General features: G+C 52.9%; 1 protein-coding gene across 4 annotated transcripts in view; it reads left to right on the top strand.

Moving 5' to 3' along the window:
- Positions 1 to 12,427: 12,427 nt before the first annotated feature.
- hspa12b (heat shock protein 12B) overlaps positions 12,428 to 21,546 on the top strand; it is a 66,942-nt gene continuing 57,823 nt past the window's right edge. For 2 of the 4 annotated variants that reach the window (XM_059650667.1, XM_059650677.1), the window contains exons 1-2: positions 12,428 to 12,745; positions 18,658 to 18,705. In XM_059650667.1, coding sequence (XP_059506650.1) covers positions 18,678 to 18,705 — 28 coding nt within the window. In that variant the 5' untranslated portion in view covers positions 12,428 to 12,745; positions 18,658 to 18,677. Of the gene's footprint in view, positions 12,746 to 13,014; positions 13,102 to 18,657; positions 18,706 to 21,546 lie in introns of those variants that run through there. The other 2 variants (XM_059650671.1, XM_059650681.1) reach the window with 2 other exon arrangements.

The following is a 21,546-nucleotide window of genomic DNA, read 5'->3' on the forward strand; positions in this document are numbered from 1 at the left end:
ACTACCTCTGTCTTGAAAACACGTAATGTTTTGGCATCAATCGTTTTCTGTGATAGAGCATTCCACAGGCTCTCTGCTCTCTGGGTGAAGACACTTCTCCTCATCTTAGTGCGAAATGGGATAGTCCTATCCTCAGACAGTGATCCCTGGTTCTGCGCTCCCCAGACAGGAGGGACATCTTTCCTGTGTTCACCCTGACAGGTTGTGTTAGAGTTTCACCCTGATCCCAAACTGCCTCACCTCAGAGAGAGTAGGAAGTGCCGATGCTGGAGAATTTGAGATAACAAGGTGTGGAGCTGGATGAACACAGCAGGCCAAGCAGCATCAGAGGAGCAGGAAGGCTGATGTTTCGGTTCGAGACACTTCTTCAGAAATGGAGGAGAGGAAGGGGGTTCTGAAATAAATAGGGAGAGACGGGGAGGCGGATCGAAGATGGATGGACGATCCACCTATCTTCGCCTTTATCCATCTTCTATCCCCCTCCCCCTCTCTCCCTATTTATTTCAGAACCCCCTTCCTCTCCTCCATTTCTGAAGAAGGGTCTCGAACCGAAACATCAGCCTTCCTGCTCCTCTGATGCTGCTTGGCCTGCTGTGTTCATCCAGCTCCACACCTTGTTATCTCAGCCTCACCTCGGTTGTCTGTTTAATTTTTGTGTTTTTAACATCTTGGTTAATGCCGGCAGGTCATTGTCAGTGTAAGTCAATGTTTCATTGCAACCATATTTAACATACACCTCAAACTGTTGAAGAGCCAGCCATTAATCTTAAAGTTTGCTTTTCTACAGATGGGAGGTAGACTGTGATCACTGTGAAACAGGGCCAGGAGGAAGATAAACATAGTCTTATAGAGATCCAGGGCACAGGAACAGAGCACATGTTGTTCTAGAGAACTGTCTCGAATGCACTCTGCGAATTCCTCTACTGATCAGACTATCACAGTCTCCATGAAGATTAAAGACCCAGCAGAACCCCGGAGAATGTACTGGCTGTGTTACTCACCCTTCTTGCCTTCTGATTTATTCCCTGTCGCACTATGTACTGACTGTTAGGGGCCTTCTTACCAGTGTCTTCTTCCCCTTTTTGTTTCTTATCTCTGCCCACATAGATTCTACATCTTCTGTTCCAGGATCATTTCTTGCTATCGGATTTAGCCCATGCTGCGTGAACAATGCTGCCCACATCCCTTTCCTTCCTGCCTGTCCTTTTGAAAATCACATACCACCGAACATTTAGTTCCCAGCTTTGATCTCATTATAAACCGCGTCTTTGTAATGGCTACATGATCAGACCCATTGTCCTGCATTTGTGCTGTAGTGTGACAAAAACTGTGCACAATTTTCTTTGTTTACTTTGGGATGTGGGTGCCCCTGGCTGGCCCCAGCATCTCTTACCCCGTCCCTAACTGCCCCCTTGAGAAAGTGGGGGAGAGCTGCCTTCTTGAGCCGCTGCAGTCCATGTGCTGTGGGTTGACCCACAATGCCCTCAGGGAGGGAATTCCAAGATTTTGACCCAAAGAAATGGCGATAGATTTCCAAGTCAGGATGGTGAGTGACTTGGCAGGGGACTTGAAGGGCCTGGTGGTCCCGTTTATCTGCAGCCCTCGTCCTTTTAGATGGAAGTGTTCGCGGGTTTGGAGCGTGCTGTCTGAGGATCAAACAGAGGGTCGTTAATTTTGAATTTTTTTATATAATTTTTCTCCCGAGTATTCACTGCTGTTTTGGAAGCTCTTGGCCCTTCCTCCCACTTTGGGTATCATTATCTAACCAGCCATCCTGACCCATTCACTTGTACTATACGCCTACAGCTCACCCTTCCCAAACCTGCTGGAAAGCCCCAGGTGCCCAATTCACCAGGACCCTGGACCCAGCTCATGCCAAGTGAAGTGCATCCCAGCCGAATAAGCTGCTATTATCCACAACACTGGTGCCAGTCCCCAACGGACTGTGCCCTATTCCTCCCACATCAATCTTTGAGGCAGAGACAATAGGAACTGCAGATGCTGGAGATTCCAAGATAATAAGATGTGAGGCTGGACGAACACAGCAGGCCAAGCAGCATCACAGGAGCACAAAAGCTGACGTTTCGGGCCTAGACCCTTCATCAGAGAGGGGGATGGGGCGAGGGAACTGGAATAAATAGAGAGAGAGGGGGAGGCGGACCGAAGATGGAGAGTAAAGAAGATAGGTGGAGAGAGTGTAGGTGGGGAGGTAGGGAGGGGATAGGTCAGTCCAGGGAAGACGGACAGGTCAAGGAGGTGGGATGAGGTTAGTAGGTAGGAGATGGAGGTGCGGCTTGAGGTGGGAGGAGGGGATGGGTGAGAGGAAGAACAGGTTAGGGAGGCAGGGATGACCTCCCACTACATCACCTCCCTCACCCCCATCCCAGGCCCCAAGATGACTTTCCATATTAAGCAGATGTTCACCTGCACATCTGCCAATGTGGTATACTGCATCCACTGTACCCGGTGTGGCTTCCTCTGCATTGGGGAAACCAAGCGGAGGCTTGGGGACCACTTTGCAGAACACCTCCGCTCGGTTCGCAATAAACAACTGCACCTCCCAGTCGCGAACCATTTCAACTCCCTCTCCCATTCCTCAGACGACATGTCCATCCTGGGCCTCCTGCAGTGCCACAATGATGCCACCCGAAGGTTGCAGGAACAGCAACTCATATTCCACTTGGGAACCCTGCAGCCAATGGTATCAATGTGGACTTCACCAGCTTCAAAATCTCCCCTTCCCCCACTGCATCCCAAAACCAGCCCAGCTCATCCCCCGCCTCCCTAACCTGTTCTTCCTCTCACCTATCCCCTCCTCCCACCTCAAGCAGCACGTCCATTTCCTACCTACTAACCTCATCCCACCTCCTTGACCTGTCCGTCCTCCCCGGACTGACCTATCCCCTCCCCACCACCCCATCTATACTCTCCTCTCCACCTATCTTCTCCTCTATCCATCTTTGGTCCGGCTCCCCTTCTCTCCCTATTTTTTTCAGAATCCTCTCCCTATCGCCCTTTACTGATGAAGGGTAAACCTCCAGCTAAACCTCCATTCTAGTCATAGCATCATGGAGTCATGCGGCTCAGAAACAGACCCTTCAGCCCATCCATCCATGCTGACCATGCTCCCAAACTGAACTAGTCCCACCAGACTGTGCTTGGCCCGTATCCGTCCGAACCTTTCCTCTTCATGAACTTAATCCTGCATCCACCACTTCCTCAGGAAGTTCATTCCACACACGAACCACCCTCTCTGTGTAAAAAATTAGCCCCCACACCTTTCTTAAATCTTTCTCCTCTCACCTTAAAATTATGCCCCGAAATCCCCCACCCTGGGGGAAAGGCACCTCATCCATGCCCCTCATGATTTTATAAACCGCTGTGAGGTCACACCTCAAACCTCCTACACTCCAGTGAAAAGTCCCAGCCAATCCAGTGTTTTCCTGTATCTCAAACTCCCCATTCCCGGCAACGTCCTGGTAAATCTTTCCTGAACCCTCTCCTAATAATATCCTTCCTCTAACCAGAACTGCACAGTACCCCAGAAGAGACCTCACCAACATCCTGCACCATCTCAACACCTATTCTCAAAGGTCTGAGCGATGAAGGCAACCGTGCTGCACACCTTCTTAACCATCCCACCTAGCTGCGACACAAATTTCACAGAGTTATGTCCCTGAAGGCCTGGGTCTCTCTGTTCTGTGACACCACCCAAAGCCCAACCGCTTACCCTGCCCTCGTTACCTTGTCAGTGTTGGCCCTAATGTGGAATGGATAGTCAGGACTCACAGTATGGAATGAGGTGGGTACAAGGAGGGGTGGGGGGTTAGAACCAGTTGTAAGGTGTGGGGCAATGGTTGAAGATCGAGCCAGGACGGGAGGACAAGTGTCATTGACCCCCTGACTGATCTCTGCCAAGACAATGACGCTGAAGCAATCTCCCACAACAGGCAGCTCAAAGGGAAGATCACAATGCACAGTGGATGGGACAAATTGGATAGCATTCTCAAAGGCACCTTCTGGGCCGAATGGTCTCCTGTTATGTTGTATCTTTAGAGTTCCCATCCTTGCTTTCCAATGCAAACATGGTCTTCCCTGCTACCCGACATCAGGAATCTCCTGAAGCCGTGCACTCCTTCCAGATCGCTGCCCTCCTCACATTCTGCACACAGGTACGTCCACATCCCAGCCCACTGCGATCCCTGCCTCAAACTCTGGGAATTCTCATCCGAAACCGCTCCACCCCTTTCACCCTCACTCTCTCACTGCCTCACTCTCTCACTTTCACCCTCACTCTGTCACTGCCTCATTCCCTCACAGCCTCACTTCCTCACTCTCTCACCACCTCATTCCTCACTCCCTCACTCTCTCACCACCTCATTCCTCACCCCCTCACTCTTTCACTGCCTCACTCTCTCACTGCCCCAGTCTCTCACTCTCACTCCCTCACTACCCCATTGCCTCACTCTCTCACTGTCTCGCTCACTCACTATCTCACTCACTGTCTCACTGCCTGGCTTCCCCACTGTCTCACTGCCTTACTCTCTCAGTCTTTCTCTCACACTCTCCCTCTTCTCTCTCAGTGTCTTGCTCTCTCGCTTTCACTCACTTTCTCTCACTATCTTTCTCTTTCTTTCTCACTGCCTGACTTGCTCACTGTCCCTTTCATTATCTCTCTCTCTCTCTATGCCCCTCCTTTAGGACCCTCCTCTGTAACAGATCTGTTTGCCTCACCAATGTTCTCTTGAGCTAATACCTCCTTAAATGGCGAGTGTGAGATTCAGAGTGCTCGCTCTCCCGTTAATCTGGGATATTTCCCTGTTTTCAAGCTGCTACATAAAGCACATTGTTGATGGTGAGATCTGAATATTTGGTGACTTCAACAGGAAGGCCAGGCTGGGTCGAGCCTTGTACTTTTATTGAAAACACATCCCACTGTCAGTTAAAAATAACTTCCATGGATCTTTTAGACACCTCCAGCCTCGAAAATCAGGGAATCTTTTCCAAAGATATTGGCTGGGTGTAGCTGGTGGGGCCCCTGGGTGCCCAATGGAGGTGGTCGTGGGTTTGGAAGGTGCTGTCTGAGGATCTTTGGTGAATTTCTGCAGTGCATCTTGTAGATAGTACACACTGCTGTTGCTGAGCGCCAGTGGTGGAGGGAGTGGAGTGTTGAAAGTGGTGGATGGGGCACTGGTCCGGGGCTATGCTTTCTCCTGGATGGACACGGACTCTCACTGCACAGAAACAGACCCTTCGGCCCAACTCCTCTGTGCTGGCCAGGTATCCTAAAGTGATCTAGCCCCATTTGCCAGCATTCAGCCCATATCCCTCTACACCCTTCCTATTCATGTACCCAACCAGATTCCTGTTAAATGTTGTAATTGTTCCAGCCTCCACCACCTCCTCTAGCAGCTCATTCCACACACACACCTCCCTCTGTGTGAAAAAGTTGTCCCTTAGGACCCTTTTAAATCTTTCCCCTCTCTCACCTTAAACTCATGCCCCTCTGGTTTTGGATTCCTCCTGCCCTGGGGAAAAGGCCTTGTCTATTCACCCTGTCCATGTCCCTCAGGAATTTATAAACCTCTATAAGGTCACCCCTCAGCATCCGACGCTCCAGGGAAAATAGCCCCAGCCTATTCAGCCTCTCCCTGTAGCTCAAGCCCTCCAACCCCGGCAATACCCTTGTAAATCTTTTCAAGCTTCACAACATCCTTCCCATAGCAGGGAGACCAGGATTACACACAGTGCTCCAATAGTGGTCCGAACCAATGTCCTGTAGAGCCGCAACGTGGGGGTTTGGATGTGTGCGTGGGATAGTGGGTCTGAGGGTCAGCACTCTGGGGAGTGCGGGTTTCCCTCCCTCTCGAGTCCTGCCCCATGAGTACAGACTGGGAGCTCCAGCTCTCTGTTAAATGCTGTTTGAAAGTTTACAATGTACCCTGTGTGAACCCTCCCCGCAACTCGATAACGCTCAGCCAAGGGCTCCACTTCGCATCGCGAGAGCTTATATCACAGCACTTGCTCAGACTAAAGAAAAGTACATCTCCCTCTACTCTTTTAAACTGAAAGGAAAGCTCTCTCTACACTGTCCCCATCACACACTCCCTGGGACAGGGACAGCACGGGGTTAGATACAGAGTAAAGCTCCCTCTACACTCTCCCCATCAAACACTCCCCAGGACGGGGACAGCACGGGGTTAGATACAGAGTAAATCTCCTTCTACACTGTCCCCATCAAACACTCCCCAGGGACAACGTGGGGTTAGATACGGAGTAAAGCTCTCTCTACACTGACCCCATCAAACACTCCCAGGACACAGACAGCATGGAGTTACATGCAGAGTAAAGCTCCCTCCACATTGCAGATTGATTGTAACACAGGTAGAGTGTGGGGTGAGAATATGCCCCGGTCTCTGACAGATGGGAAGTGTGTGTTGGGAGGAGCAGCCTGTGACTGAGTTGGAATTCCTGTAGGGTGCAGCCCGCCTCTCCCTCGGGAGCTTCGTCAGACTCCCCTGCATTCAGCACGGGATATCGGACGGAAATGAAGTCTCTGTATACTGGGAGAGGCGGGTCAGGCGCCCATTGTTCCACAGCACGCAAAGCTGCTCTCAGAACCGAAGAACAGATCAGGCCTGCAGCATCAGAGCCTGGGTCACAGCCCTGGGCAAGGGTGGGGGGCTCGACAGGCCGACCGTCACACACAATTACTCAGAGAGACAAGAGATTGGAGATACAGTGTCCTGAGAGGGGATGGAGAGAGAGAGAGAGAGACCATGAGACAGAGAAACAGACAGAGGGAGAGACAGAGGGAGAGACAAAAGACAGAGAGAGAGTGGGAGAGACAGAGACAGAGAGAGAGAGGGAGAGAGGGTCAGACAGACAGAGAGAGGGGGAGAGAGAGAGAGAGAGACTGGGGGACAGAGAGAGAGAGAGAGACAGAGAGAGAGAGATTTAGAGAGAGACAGACAGATAGAGAGAGAAGGAGAGAGACAGAGACAGACAGAGAGAGAGACAGACAGACAGAAAGGGAGAGAGACAGACAGAGTGAAAGAGAGACAGAGAGAGAGAGAGACAGAGACACAGAGAGAGAGGGAGAGACAGACAGACAGGCAGAAAGAAGGGGAGAGAGAGAGAAAGACACTGGGGGACAGAGAGAGAGAGAGAGAGAGACAGACAGACAGAGAGAGAGAGAAGGAGAGAGACAGAGACAGACAGACAGACAGACAGAGAGAGAGAGACAGACAGTGAGAGAGAGACAGAGAGACAGACAAAGAGAAATGGAGAGAGAGAGAGACAGAGAGAGAGACAGACAGACAGAGAGAGAAAGAGAGAGAGGGAGACAGAGAGACAGACAGAGAGAGGGAGAGAGAGAGACAGAGAGGGAGAGAGAGAGACAGACAGGGAGAGATAGAGAGACAGACAGACAGAAAGAGGGAGAGACAGACAGAGAGAGGGAGAGAGAGACGGAGAGCGCGAGACAGAGAGGGGGGGGAGAGAGAGGGAGACAGACTGACAGAAGAGAGAGGGAGAGAGAGAGAGAGAGAGACAGAGAGAGAGAGAGGGAGAGAGAGAGACAGACAGACGGGCAGAGAGAGAAACAATGAGAGTACCACTTGACTGGAAGAGGTGTGGAGAGAGATTAGAGAGACGGATGATACTAATGACAGGGAATGAGAAAGGAAGAAATGGAGAGGAGACAGAGAGAGCATTCAGTGAGGGGAGTGCAGGCTGACAGCAGTGAGGGGAGTAGGGAAGGGAAGGCTGATGGGTGAGGGCGTTCAGTGTGAGGAGTGAGGGGTATGAGTTCTGAAGGGGTGTGAGGGGGTGAGGGGGAAGGTGAGTGCTGTGTGAGGGGTAAGTGGGCTGAGATAGGTTTGAGTGAGCGCTGAGGGAGAGTCTTTGATAGATCAACAATTTTCAGTTCCACTCACCAACTCCCCCTCCTCACCCCCATTTCTCCACACCTGTTTCTCCCCCTCCCCCTGTGTCCCCTCCTGTTCCCCCTCCCCATTTCCCCCTCCCCATGTGTCCCCTCCTGTTCCCCCTCCCCATGTGTCCCCTCCTGTTCCCCCTCCCTATGTGTCCCCTCCTGTTCCCCCTCCCCATTTCCCCCTCCCCATGTGTCCCCTCCTGTTCCCCCTCCCCATTTCGCCCTCCCCATGTGTCCCCTCCTGTTCCCCCTCCCCATGTGTCCCCTCCTGTTCCCCCTCCCCATTTCGCCCTCCCCATGTGTCCCCTCCTGTTCCCCCTCCCCATTTCGCCCTCCCCATGTGTCCCCTCCTGTTCCCCCTCCCCATGTGTCCCCTCCTGTTCCCCCTCCCCATTTCGCCCTCCCCATGTGTCCCCTCCTGTTCCCCCTCCCCATGTGTCCCCTCCTGTTCCCCCTCCCTATGTGTCCCCTCCTTCCCCGTTTCTTCTCGCTGTTCCTCCCGTTTCCCCCTCCCCATTTCTGCCCCTTAACCCGTGTACTCTCCTGTTTCTCCCCGAAACCCCCGCACCTCCCCCCCCCCAGGCCCCGCCCCGGCCGTGCTGCATCGAGGGGCTTAATGTTTTCCAGATTGTGGAGAGTGAATTGATCCCACTGTCTCCTGGCTCCAATCCAATGAGGAAGAGAGAGAGAACACTAACAAGGCCTAGCCTTTCCCAGGGCCAGGATTAACGCTTTCCTCGGCCTCACCGCGGCATCGGGGGTGTGACAGGAACCAGAAACCCCACTCAATCCCAGCCCTTTCAATCCCGTAATGCCCTTGCTCAGCTAAACACCTCCCCCACCCCACCTCACCTCATCCATCCACTGAGGGCTTCTGTATTCACTCCCAGGATGTGGCAGTCTCTGGGCTGGGCCCAGCATGTCTTGCCCCATCCCTAGTTGCCCCTTGAGAAGGTGGGGGCGGGGGGTGAGCTGCCTCCTTGAACCGCTGCAGCCCAGCTGTTGTGGGGTGACCCTTAGGGAGGGAATTCCCAGGATTGTGACCCAGGGCGAGTGAAGGGACGGCGATACATTTCCACGTCAGGGCAGTGAGGGGTTCGGAGGGGAACGTGCAGGGCGTGGTGGTCTCGTGTATCTGCTGCCCTCGATATAAAAATGGCGGAATCGCCTGGACGGTGTCAAGTTTGAGATTTCCTGTCCTCGTCTCTGGAGTAGAGTCGGGGAAGGGGGGGGGGGGGGCGCGCGGTGGTAGGGTGTGGGGGTGGGGGCAGTGAGGACCCAGGTTTGGAAACTGCTGTAGATAACTGTAGGAAGATGGCCCAATGCGGTTTGGGATAGGGTTGAGCCTGGCAGGGGGTGGGGGAGTGCCTGGGGGTGTGGACTTGGGTGGGTGTGGGGGGCCGTTCTTATTGTGTTGAAATGTGGGGCTAGCACCGAGATCACATACTCATCGTCAGGTGCACTGAGGCTGCAGGAGATCATAGAACCTTCTGGATCTGTCCCTCTGATGGTCGTTACGGATGATATTGGAGGCTAGGAAGTGGAGCCTGTGTATGTGACCAATGAGAGGGTCTATGGTGGTCCCAATTTTGAGCTGGAGGAAGTTTGTACCTGCCTAGAAATGGGGTTTGGGTTGATTCACGAAGTAAGAGTGAGAGACCTGGTGGTGAGCTCGGGGGTTGGGGGGGCGGTGGTGGTGACTGGTTTCAGTGTAGGGACAGCATCTTGTTTTTGGATAATACCCCTGGGGCATCTAGGACCTGGGAGGGTTCGCCGAACGCTCTCGCGATGCCTGCGGGAGAAAGGCACAGGAGCAAGCGAAGAGCCAGTTTCCTCTGGATCAGGGCAGAGACATCAACTGAGCAGAACCCAGACTGCGTCCAGTTCTGGGCCCCACACCTCAGCAAGGGGCACTAGAAAAATTCCATCGCTGTGCTTCCACTACATTCTCCAGATCCAATGAAGTGCCATCAAACAAGCATAAACATCGTTAAAAGCAGTTCTACAGACTTTCCGAACTAACTCCAATAGACTGGGGATGCTCACAGCAGAGAGAGGGACAGACTCTCCCCCTGAAGATGGAGGGCTCAAAGATCAGCGTGCAGGGTGTCTAAGGAAAGAGGCAGGAGGTTTAGTGGGGATGTGAGGAATCCCAGCGGTGAAGGGGAGCCTGGAACTCCCTGCATGTCAGGGTAGGAGAGGCAGAAGTCCTCAGCACATAGACAAAGTGTTCAGGTCTGTACTTGTGATGCCAAGTGCTGGGACATGGGATTAGAGCAGTGAGGTGCTTCAGAGAATGCCTACAGTGTGCAAACAGGCTATTCAGCCCATCAAATCGGCAATGACCCTCCAAAAGAGCATCCCATGCAGACCCACCCATCCTCTTCCTGTGAGTGTGTGTTTACCATGGCCAATCCACCCTAACCTGCACGTCAGTGGGCTGTGGGAGGAAACCTGAAACCCAAGCAGGCACGGGGAGAATGTGCAAACTCCACACAGAGGGTGGAATCGAACCCAGGTCCCAGTGAAGCAGCACACAGCCCCTTCACCCTGCTCCACAACCAGGTTCAGCTGCTTGGAATAAATTCATAGAAAGAGAGGGGCTGAGACTGTGTCACCATCTGGTGAGACTGGTGGGACTGACATATGAAGAGATACTGCATTAGGACTATATTCACTGGAATTTAGAACAATAACGGTGGGAGTTCTCATCAAAACCTATATCACTCTGGCAGGGCTGGACAGGGGTAAACATCGGAAAGATGTTCCCGAAGATCGGGGAGTCTAGAAACAGGAAGGATACAACGGTAATCCATTTCGGACTGAGTTGAGGATAAGCATCTTCACACAGAGAATGGGGGGCCTGTAGAATTAACTATCACAGAAAGCAGGTGAGGCCCAAACATTGAATCTTTTCCAGAAGGAATCACACAGAGTTCTTGGGGTTAAAGGGATCAAAGGGATTTTGGGGAGAAAGTGGGAACAGGGAATTGAGATAATAAAATGTGAGGCTGGATGAACACAGCAGGCCAAGCAGCATCTCAGGAGCACAAAAGCTGACGTTTCGGGCCTAGACCCTTCATCAGAGATCAGCCATGATCTCACCAAAGAGCACGATAGGCTCAAGGGGCTGAATGGCTTACCCCAGTTCCCAGTTTCTATGTTTCTAAGTTGTATAAACCCTTCCCAAGTTTTCATAATATCATCTTTAGACCTCCTTTCCATAGAAATTAATCGTGGCTTTTTAATCCAAAATGGGGGTCTGCGGTTTGCACTATTTGAGGTGATGGTGTGGGCCTTAGTCTGATGGGGTGTGAGTACGTAAACATTGGGGGTGAGGGTCACTCATGTGGAGGAGCTTGTTTCTTTTTAATTCACTGATTCAATGATGCCATCACTAGCTAAGCCAGCATTTATTACCCAGGGGGCAGTTCAGAGTCAATCACATTGCTGTGGGTCTGGAGTCACGTGTAGGCCAGACCAGGTAAGGATGGCAGTTTCCTTCCCTAAAGGGTATTAGTGAACCAGATGGGTTTTTCCCTGACAATTGTCTTATGGCCATCATTAGGCAGTACATTCCAGACTAATTACACCGACAGCCCTGGGGAAATTGTGAAAATACCACAAGGACGTTGGCTCATGTGTGGGTGGCAGTTTAAGACTGTACGTGTGTGTGTGTGTGTGTGTGTGTGTATGTGTGAGGGAGTGAGAGAGAGAGGGTGAGTGTGTGTGTGAAAGAGAGAGGGTGCGTGTGTGTGTGTGTTTGTGTGTGTGTGTTAGAGAGAGGGAAAGAGAGGGTGTGTGTGAGAGAGAGAGTATGTGAATTGTGTGTGAGGGAGTGTGTGTGTTTGTGAGTGTGAGGGTGTGTGTGTGAGGGAGAGAGTGTGTGTGTGTGTGAGGGAGTGAGTGTGTGTGTCTGTGTGAGGGAGTGAGTGTGTGTGTGTGAGGGAGTGTGTGTGTCTGTGAGTGTGAGGGTGTGTGTGTGAGTGTGAGGGAGTGAGAGTGTGTGTGTGAGGGAGGGAGTGTGTGTGTGAGGGAGTGAGTGTGTGTGAGGGAGGGAGTGTGTGTGTGAGGGAGTGAGTGTGTGTGAGGGAGTGAGTGTGTGTGAGGGAGTGAGAGTGTGAGGGAGTGTGTGTGTGAGGGAGTGAGTGTGTGTGTGAGGGAGTGAGTGTGTGTGTTAGGGAGTGAGGGAGTGTGTGTGAGGGAGTGAGTGTGTGTGTGTGAGGGAGTGAGTGTGTGTGGGAGGGAGTGTGTGTGTGTGAGGGAATGAGTGCGTGTGTGTGTGTGTGGGAGTGTGTGTGTGTGTGTGAGAGAGGGAGTGAGTGTGTGTGTGAGAGAGGGAGTGAGTGTGTGTATGAGGGAGGGAGTGAGTGTGTGTATGAGGGAGTGAGTGGGAGTGTGTGAGGGAGTGTGTGTGATGAGCTTGTACCGTCTCTCTCCCCGAGTCAGCCTGATGCAGCTGTCGAAGGGTTAATGCGGTCTGGGCGAGGCTGCCTGTTTCGCTCAGGAAGGGGCTGCTTTGGGGAAGCTGTGCTGACCTCCCGAGGAGCCCGTTTACACTCTCCTCCCTCGAATGAACATCTCTGAAGGAGCTGGCACACAGCCCTGCTCCCCGACAGCAAACTGACCATCTCGGGGCAGGCCCCCAGCTCACTTTGGCTGGAGGGGAGAGAGAAACAGGCAGAACTTCGCAGGACACCATTGGAACAGGCTTCGCAAACTCATTCGATCCTCTCCAACATCTCCCGGTGGCACTGCATTCCCAACCTAACACAGAAAGTACAGGGAATGTTGTAGATAAAGGACCAGGTAAGAATGTAACCCCGGGTCTGCTCAAAACTGAGCTTCTCTCCTCCAGCTGCAGCTCTCCCTCACAGCGAGATATTCCTGATCTTTAACCATTTCAATGTCTCAGGTTTGACACGGGAGGGATGGATGGATGGATGGATGGAGGGAGGGGGTGAGGAAGGGAGTGATGGATGGAAGGAGGGAAGGAAGGGGTGGTTCCCAATCTCTCCCTCCCCTCACTGCAGTATTCACTGCACTAACGCTGTAGAGTCAGTCTTTATACAGGAACAGAGGGACTACCCCAGGCTGGGTTATTAACCAGGACACATCATCCAAATCTGACTGGATTCTGCTTTACCCCAGTCACCAAATCGTGGGTCAGTACTGAGGGAGTGCCGCACTGTCGGAGGGTCAGTACTGAGGGAGTGCCGCACTGTCAGAGGGTCAGTGCTGAGGGAGTGCCGCACTGTCGGAGGGTCAGTACTGAGGGAGTGCCGCACTGTCGGAGGGTCAGTCCTGAGGGAGTGCCGCACTGTCAGAGGGTCAGTACTGAGGGAGTGCCGCACTGTCGGAGGGTCAGTACTGAGGGAGTGCCGCACTGTCGGAGGGTCAGTACTGAGGGAGTGCCGCACTGTCAGAGGGTCAGTACTGAGGGAGTGTCGCACTGTCAGAGGGTCAGTACTGAGGGAATGCCGCACTGTCAGAGGGTCAGTACTGAGGGAGTGCCGCACTGTCAGAGGGTCAGTACTGAGGGAGTGCCGCACTGTCGGAGGGTCAGGACTGAGGGAGTGCCGCACTGTCGGAGAGTCAGTACTGAGGGAGTGCCGCACTGTCGGGGGGGTCAGTACTGAGGGAGTGCCGCACTGTCGGGGGGGTCAGTACTGAGGGAGTGCCGCACTGTCGGGGGGGTCAGTACTGAGGGAGTGCTGCGCTGTCGGAGGGTCAGTGCTGAGGGAATGCTGCACTGTCAGAGGGTCAGTACAGAGGGAGCGCTGCACTGTCGGAGAGTCAGTACTGAGGGAGTGCCGCACTGTCAGAGGGTCAGGACTGAGGGAGTGCCGCACTGTCAGAGGGTCAGTACTGAGGGAGTGTCGCACTGTCAGAGGGTCAGTACTGAGGGAGTGCCGCACTGTCGGAGAGTCAGTACTGAGGGAGTGCCGCACTGTCGGGGGGGTCAGTACTGAGGGAGTGCTGCACTGTCAGAGGGTCAGTACTGAGGGAGTGCTGCACTGTCAGAGGGTCTGTGCCATTTGAGTAATGCACTGTGGTAATTGAGTCTTTGCCATGATCCATTATTCCCACGGTCTAATTTTGTGTTTCAGTTGCATTTAAAAATCCCACGAGCTGTCTCTTGGATCTCGGGATTTTCCGTCCGTGTTATTTTCCTGGAATTAGTTTTGCCATGAGGGGAAAAGTCTTCGTCCCGAGAGCGGGGAGCCTGTGGAATTCTCTGCCAGGGAAAGCTTTTGAGGCTACAGCATTGAATGTTGTTAAGGAATTAGATATCGTTCTTACAGCTAAAAGGATCAACGGGAATCGACGGGGGCGGGGGGGAAGCAGGAACAGGGAACTGAGTTGGATGATCAGCTGTGATTGTATCAAATGGGGGAGCAGGCTGAATGGGCCGAATGGCATATAGCTGCTCCTGGTTTCTACGCCCAGGGTTGATATCCCATCCTCAATACAACTGCGCCCTGAACAGTTGTTGTAGGAGTTGGGATCTTGCTGTGTATCAGTCTGCCATGGCGTTCTGTAAGAAATGACCGCACTTGAAAGCACAGCTCACAGGTTCTGACATTTCGTGGTAACCTTAACTTTTTGAGTGGCCTCCCGTGCTGAAGGGGAACTTTCCTGCGCTATCCCTCTCTACCTGCCTTTCGCTGCGCCATCCTTCTCTACCTGGCAGAGTGGGATGGGGGTGGGGGTGGGTGTTGTGGAGCGCTGGGGGTGTGTGGGGTGGGCGAAGATGGGGAGGGTCTGCAACGCACCCGGATCCATTCTGATCCACCCGATCGCAGCCAGAGGATCTCTCACAACAGGCTTCTCCATCCCTGCTCCCACACCCTCATGTCTGCTCCCCACCCAGCGATCAAATCCCGGGCCCTGCCCTATTTCTGCCCCTCTGGCCCACTCCCTGAGGAAGGCAGTCAATGCCCTCCCCTCAGCCCTGGTGCGGCCCGTGAACGCCGATCACCATGCCGATGGACAGTCTCTGCTTCCGGAAGCTTCTGCCATGATGTGGAGCTATTATGGGGAAGGTTAGAGGCTGTTGTTGCTGGAGAATGGGGCAGTATATGGGAACCATGCAGAGGATGGTGGGTGGATGATCTACATCCCTCCCATAATGATCCCCACCCACCAGCTCTGAGTTACTCAGAGACTATGAGCCACAGAAAACTTCAATACAAACAGATTTCGGGAGTTGGGGGGTACCTAGTACATGAAACACAGCAAGCTAGTGCACAGGGGGCAGCAGGGAATCAGGAAGGGCTAAGGGAAAGTTGTCCCTTATTCCACAGGGATTGGAGCAAAGAGTACGGAAGTCTTATCACAGCTGTACAAGGTGCTGGTGAGGCCACATCTGGAGAACTGAGATAGCAAGGTGTGGAGCTGGAGGTACACAGCAGGCCAAACAGCATCAGACGAGCAAGAAAGCTGACATTTTGGGTCTGGACCCTTCTCCAGAAGAAGAGTCATTTCTGGAGAAGGGTCCAGAGCCGAAACGTCAGCCTTCCTGCTCCTCTGATGCTGCTTGGCCTGCTGTGTTCATCCAGCTCCACACCTTGCTATCTCAGATTCTCCAGCATCTGCCGTTCTCTGGAGTATTGTGAGCAGTTTGAGTCCCCCTGTTTAGGGAAAGATATTTTTTCATTGGAGGCAGTTCAGAGAAGGTTGACCACAGTAGTCCCTGGGATAGGGGAGTATTTATGAGCAAAGGCTAAACAGATTGGCTCATCATCACTGGAGTTTCAAAGAATGAGAGGTGACCTCATTGAAACAGATCAGATTCTTAAGGGACTTGACAGGGTAAATGCTGAGAGGATGTTTCCCCTCGTCGGAGAGTCTAGGACCAGAGGGCATTGTCTCAGATTATAGGGGCACCAGACTGAGAAGAGGAACGATGCCATCTCTCAGAGGTCTGTGCGTCTTTGGAACTGTGGGGGCAGAGTCCTTGTGTATATGTAAGTCTGAAACAGATTCTCCAACAGTTGGACAATGAGGGGTTACAGGGAAAGGGCAAGAAAGTGGAATGTGAGGAATGTTGGATCAGCTGCGATCCTATTGAATGGCCTGCTGTGTTTTTGTCCATTTCTCATGAGTGTTTCGGTTCTGTGTCAGTGAGCGGGACAGCGAGGGCATTTCTCAGCAGCTCCTCACTTTCTATAAAATTCACGCTCCAATTCGCACTGACAATCAGAATGGGCACTTGACCCCCCCCCCACGCTCGACACTTATCCTCCAGCACCCTAGACCCACTCCCCAATCTCTCAACACAATCCTAAACCTACCTCCCTCCACCAGACCCTTCCCCTCACACTCATTTCCCACTCCCCCAACTCTCTCCCCTAGAGCCCAGACCTAGAACTTCCACTTCACTGTGCATCCCACCCCCCAAATTAGCCCCACACTCCCACACCCCCACACTCCCACCCGCCCACCCCACAAATCAGCCTCACACTCCCACCCCCCCACCCCACAAATCAGCCCCACACTCCCACCCCCCACCCCCCAAATCAGCCTCTCACCCTACACCCCCACATTCCCCTTAGCCATTTACCCACTCACGCACAGTCATCAGAGAGCCCCTACAGTCTGGAAGCAGACCATTTGGCCCAAAAAGCCCACACCCTCCCTCTGAAGGCCCTCCCACCCAGACACACCTACCCCCTCCCCTATCCTGCATTTCCCACCCTAGACACTAATGGGCAATTTCCCATGGCCAACCCACCCTAACCTGCTCATCTTTGGACCGTGGGAGGAAACCCATGCAGACGCAGGGAGAATGTGCAAACTCCACACAGACAGTCACCCGAGGCTGGAATCGAACCCAGGTCCTTGGCCCTGTGAGGCTGCAGTGCTAACCACTGAGCCACCGTGCCATCCCAGTCTCCTTTCACACCCCCCCATCTTGTCCTTCTAGATGGAAGTGGTTGTGGGTTCGGAAGGTGCTGCCTGAGGATCTTTGGTGAATTTCTGCAGTGCATCTTGTAGATAGTACACACTGCTGCTACTGAGCGTCGGTGGTGGAGGGAGTGGATGCTTGTGGATGTGGTGCCAATCAAGTGGCTGCTTTGTCCTGGATGGTGTCGAGCTTCTTGAGTGTTGTTGGGGCTGCCCCCATCCAGGCAAGTGGGGAGTATCCCATCACACTCCTGACTTGTGCCTTGTAGATGGTGGGCAGGCTTTGGGAAGTCAGGAGAGGAGTTACACACCGCAGGATTCCCAGATTCCAGCCTGCTCTTGAAGTCACTGTGTTTACGTGGTGAGTCCAGTTGAGTTTCCGGTCAATGGCAACCCCCTGGATGTTGACAGTGGGGGATTCAGTGATGGTAACACCATTGAATGTCAAAGATTCTCTCTTACTGGTGATGGTCATAGCCTGGCATTTGTGTGGTGTGGATAATGGCAACACCCATCCACTTAACCATTATCTTTCTGGACTATTCCAATGTTTCTAAATTGTCAGCCTACCACTGGCAGCTGAGCAGAAATTCCCTAAATCATTGAGTTTAGTTCTCACTGCCAACCCTATTCTCTCGCTCCTTACTCCATCCCTTCTGCAGTGCGAGGCTGAACTCAACTCACATTCTCCAGGCCATACCTGACCTCAAGGAGAAAGTTGTGTTGTCTTTGAGACTGTACACTTCCCTTTACCCTGTCTCAGCCAATCAGGGGCTTCAACCCAAGTCCATCCCTCCGTCACCTTCAGACTTGACAGTTTAATGACTGCTCTCCCACGTTTGGGATTGTTACCAGTGTCTGAGCTCACCCCAATCCCTCCTACACTTGCTGACCAACAATGCCCCAATTTTCAAATCTCTCCATGGTTTCTCCCCTCCCTATCTCTGCAACTTCCTCCAGTCCCTAGAACCCTCTGAGATGCCTGCCCTTCTCTAGGTCTGGCCACTACAACAGGCCTGACTCCACCGTCGCCTTCAGTCGCCTGGGCCCCAAACTCTGTGGTTCTCTCCTCAAACCTCTCCATGCCCTCTCTCCTTCACTTTCCTCTAGCGTACAGAACGGTATCTCAGTGGCTAGCACTGCTGCCTCACAGCGCCAGGGACCTGGGTTCGGTTCCGCCCTCGGGCGACCGTCTGTGCGGAGTTTTAGATTCTCTGCGTGTCTGCGTGGGTTTCCTCCCAGGTTAGGGTGGGTTAGCTATTAGAAATGCAGGGACACAGGGATAGGATAAGGAGGTGAGTACGAGTGGGATGCTGTTCAGAGGATCAGTGTGGACTTGATGGGCCAAGTGGCCTGTTGCCACACTTTCGGGATTGTATAAAACACTGCTCTCTATTTGACAAAGCATTTAATCATCTGACCTAAAATCCCCTCATGTTTCTCTGTTGGAAATTGTTTGAGAATGTTCACTCGGACTATACAAGGTCTGGAGAGACTGCCTTGGGTAGGGTGGGCCCGTACTGTTTGGAGTTTGGAAGGCCGAGAGGTGACCTGATTGAAACAGACAAGGCTGTTCGGGATTTTACAGGGAAAACATGGGGAATTTGTTTAGCTCTTTGTGAGACGCTTGCAAGCGGGTGTAATCTCTGAATGAGGGTTCGCACAGAGATGGGGAGGATTAGAGCGATGCTAGGAGTATCTCTGAGTTTTGTACTCAGGCCTGTGGAATGGGCCTGATGTTAGCGGGACACCGCGAAGTGCATTCGAGCAATTCACCGTCAATGATGGGAAAACATTCTGCTGTTTTTCAGGAGTTGCTTTGACTGACAACATGAGCACCAAAGGCAGGCAGAAGACAGGTGAGCACGCCCCAGATCGCGGTCAGATAAAAATATCCCTCACGGAAAGCAGGATCACTGCTGTAGCTTGTGGGTTTTTGATGAAAGAACTGATGGTGGTGGGGCTTGGGGGTGAAATCGGAGCAGAATAAAGCTGCAAATGGAATCTGGGGCGGAGGGAAAGACTTGGAGCGGGGTGCGGTGGAGATGGTTTGGGTATGTTTAGTAGCTACGTTCTCATACAGTCATCAACAAGGTGCTAGACTATGTGAGGGAAGAAGGTTCCTAGAGTCAAACAGCACTGAAAAGACCCTTCGGCCCATCCTGTCAAAAACTGCCCCGAGTCTGCAGCAGCCCCACTTTCCACTTGGAGTGTGATGACATTTTAGGTCTGTCTGCACCTGGTGAATAACATTCTCATATTCGCACCAGTGTGGTTTCCAGTCCCACCATCCAGCCATGGCATCTATGGGCAAAACACAGGAGCGGGTAGAGGATACTGACGGAGATAATGGAGGAGAGAGGGGTGGGGTGTGGAGGAATAGATAGAGCGAGACAACCATACTGTGTGTGAGAGAGAAAGAGAGAGGTAGAAAGCCAGAGAGGAAGCTGCAGAGAGGGGCAGGGTAGAAATAGAGAGAGTGAGAGGGCGATGGGGGGTGGGGGGTGGGGGCGCAGAAAGACAGGCGCTCACAGAGTCAGAGAGGGAGGGTGAGGGTGGTGCAGACAGAGAGGAGACAGTTGGGCAGGGGATGAGGAGAATTTGGCTCACACACGGAGCTGGTTGGTCTCGGTAATTATAGTTGGTGACTTGTCTCCTGAGGGCTCTAACCTCAGCATTCTTCATTTGTGAAGCGGTGCCAGACGGAGCTCAGTCTGGGTCCTTGTTCCCCAAACTGTCACCAAACAGCAGCCTGCAGACAAGGTACAGAGCAGGGACGTGTGCCCTGGGAGCGCAGAGGGGCCAGAACAGTGTCTAACCCCACTCACGCAGTCACGCACTCTCACACACTCACACACTCTCACACACACACACACACACACACACACACACACACACACACACACACACACACACAGTCACTCACTCACTCACACTCTCTCTCACTCTCACACGCACTCGCACTCGCGCACTCTCACACTCTCACACTCTCTCACACACACACTCACACTCTCTCACACGCACTCTCTCACACGCACTCTCACACGCACTCTCTCACACGCACTCTCACACACGCACTCTCACACACGCACTCTCTCACACGCGCACTCTCACACGCGCACTCTCTCACCCGCACTCTCTCACCCGCACTCTCTCACCCGCACTCTCTCACCCGCACTCTCTCACCCGCACTCTCTCACCCGCACTCTCTCACCCGCACTCTCTCACACGCACTCTCACACACGCACTCTCTCTCACACACACGCACTCTCTCTCTCTCACACACACACACACACACACACACACACACACACACACACACACACACACACAGTCTTACACACAAACTCACATGCACACTCTCACGAACTCACACTCACAGACACACACACACACACACACACACATGCACACACTCACACGCACACTCTCTCACGCACACTCTCATGGTGACACACTCACAATCACTCACTCACAGTCAGACGCACTCATACACACGCTCACACACACACACACACACACACACACACACACACACACACACACACACACAGACAGACACATACACACAAGGAGATATGCATTGAGGGACAAATGTGTGTGAGACACTGATATCGCTCCCACAGTGTGAGACAGTGATATCGCTCCCACAGTGTGAGACAGTGACATCGCTCCCACAGTGTGCGACAGTGATATCACTCCCACGGTGTGAGACAGTGATATCGCTCCCACAGTGTGAGACAGTGATATCGCTCCCACAGTGTGAGACAGTGATATCGCTCCCACAGTGTGAGACAGTGACATCGCTCCCACGGTGTGAGACAGTGATATCGCTCCCACGGTGTGAGACAGTGATATCGCTCCCACGGTGTGAGACAGTGATATCGCTCCCACGGTGTGAGACAGTGATATCGCTCCCACAGTGTGAGACAGTGATATCGCTCCCACGGTGTGAGACAGTGACATCGCTCCCACGGTGTGCGACAGTGATATCGCTCCCACGGTGTGAGACAGTGATATCGCTCCCACGGTGTGAGACAGTGATATCGCTCCCACAGTGTGAGACAGTGATATCGCTCCCACAGTGTGAGACAGTGACATCGCTCCCACAGTGTGAGACAGTGATATCGCTCCCACAGTGTGAGACAGTGATATCGCTCCCACAGTGTGTGACAGTGATATTGCTCCCACAGTGTGAGACAGTGATATCGCTCCCACAGTGTGAGACAGTGACATCGCTCCCACAGTGTGAGACAGTGATATCGCTCCCACAGTGTGAGACAGTGATATCGCTCCCACAGTGTGTGACAGTGATATCACTCCCACGGTGTGTGACAGTGATATCGCTCCCACAGTGTGAGACAGTGATATCGCTCCCACAGTGTGAGACAGTGATATCCCTCCCACAGTGTGCGACAGTGATATCACTCCCACGGTGTGTGACAGTGATATCGCTCCCACGGTGTGTGACAGTGATATCGCTCCCACAGTGTGAGACAGTGATATCGCTCCCACAGTGTGAGACAGTGATATCCCTCCCACAGTGTGCGACAGTGATATCGGTCCCACTGTGTGAGACAGGGATATTGCTCCCACGGTGTGAGACAGTGATATCGCTCCCACGGTGTGTGACAGTGATATCGCTCCCACAGTGTGAGACAGTGATATCCCTCCCACAGTGTGCGACAGTGATATCGGTC

Source organism: Stegostoma tigrinum, chromosome 1, assembly GCF_030684315.1.
Source record: "Stegostoma tigrinum isolate sSteTig4 chromosome 1, sSteTig4.hap1, whole genome shotgun sequence".
Lineage (NCBI taxonomy): Eukaryota > Metazoa > Chordata > Chondrichthyes > Orectolobiformes > Stegostomatidae > Stegostoma > Stegostoma tigrinum.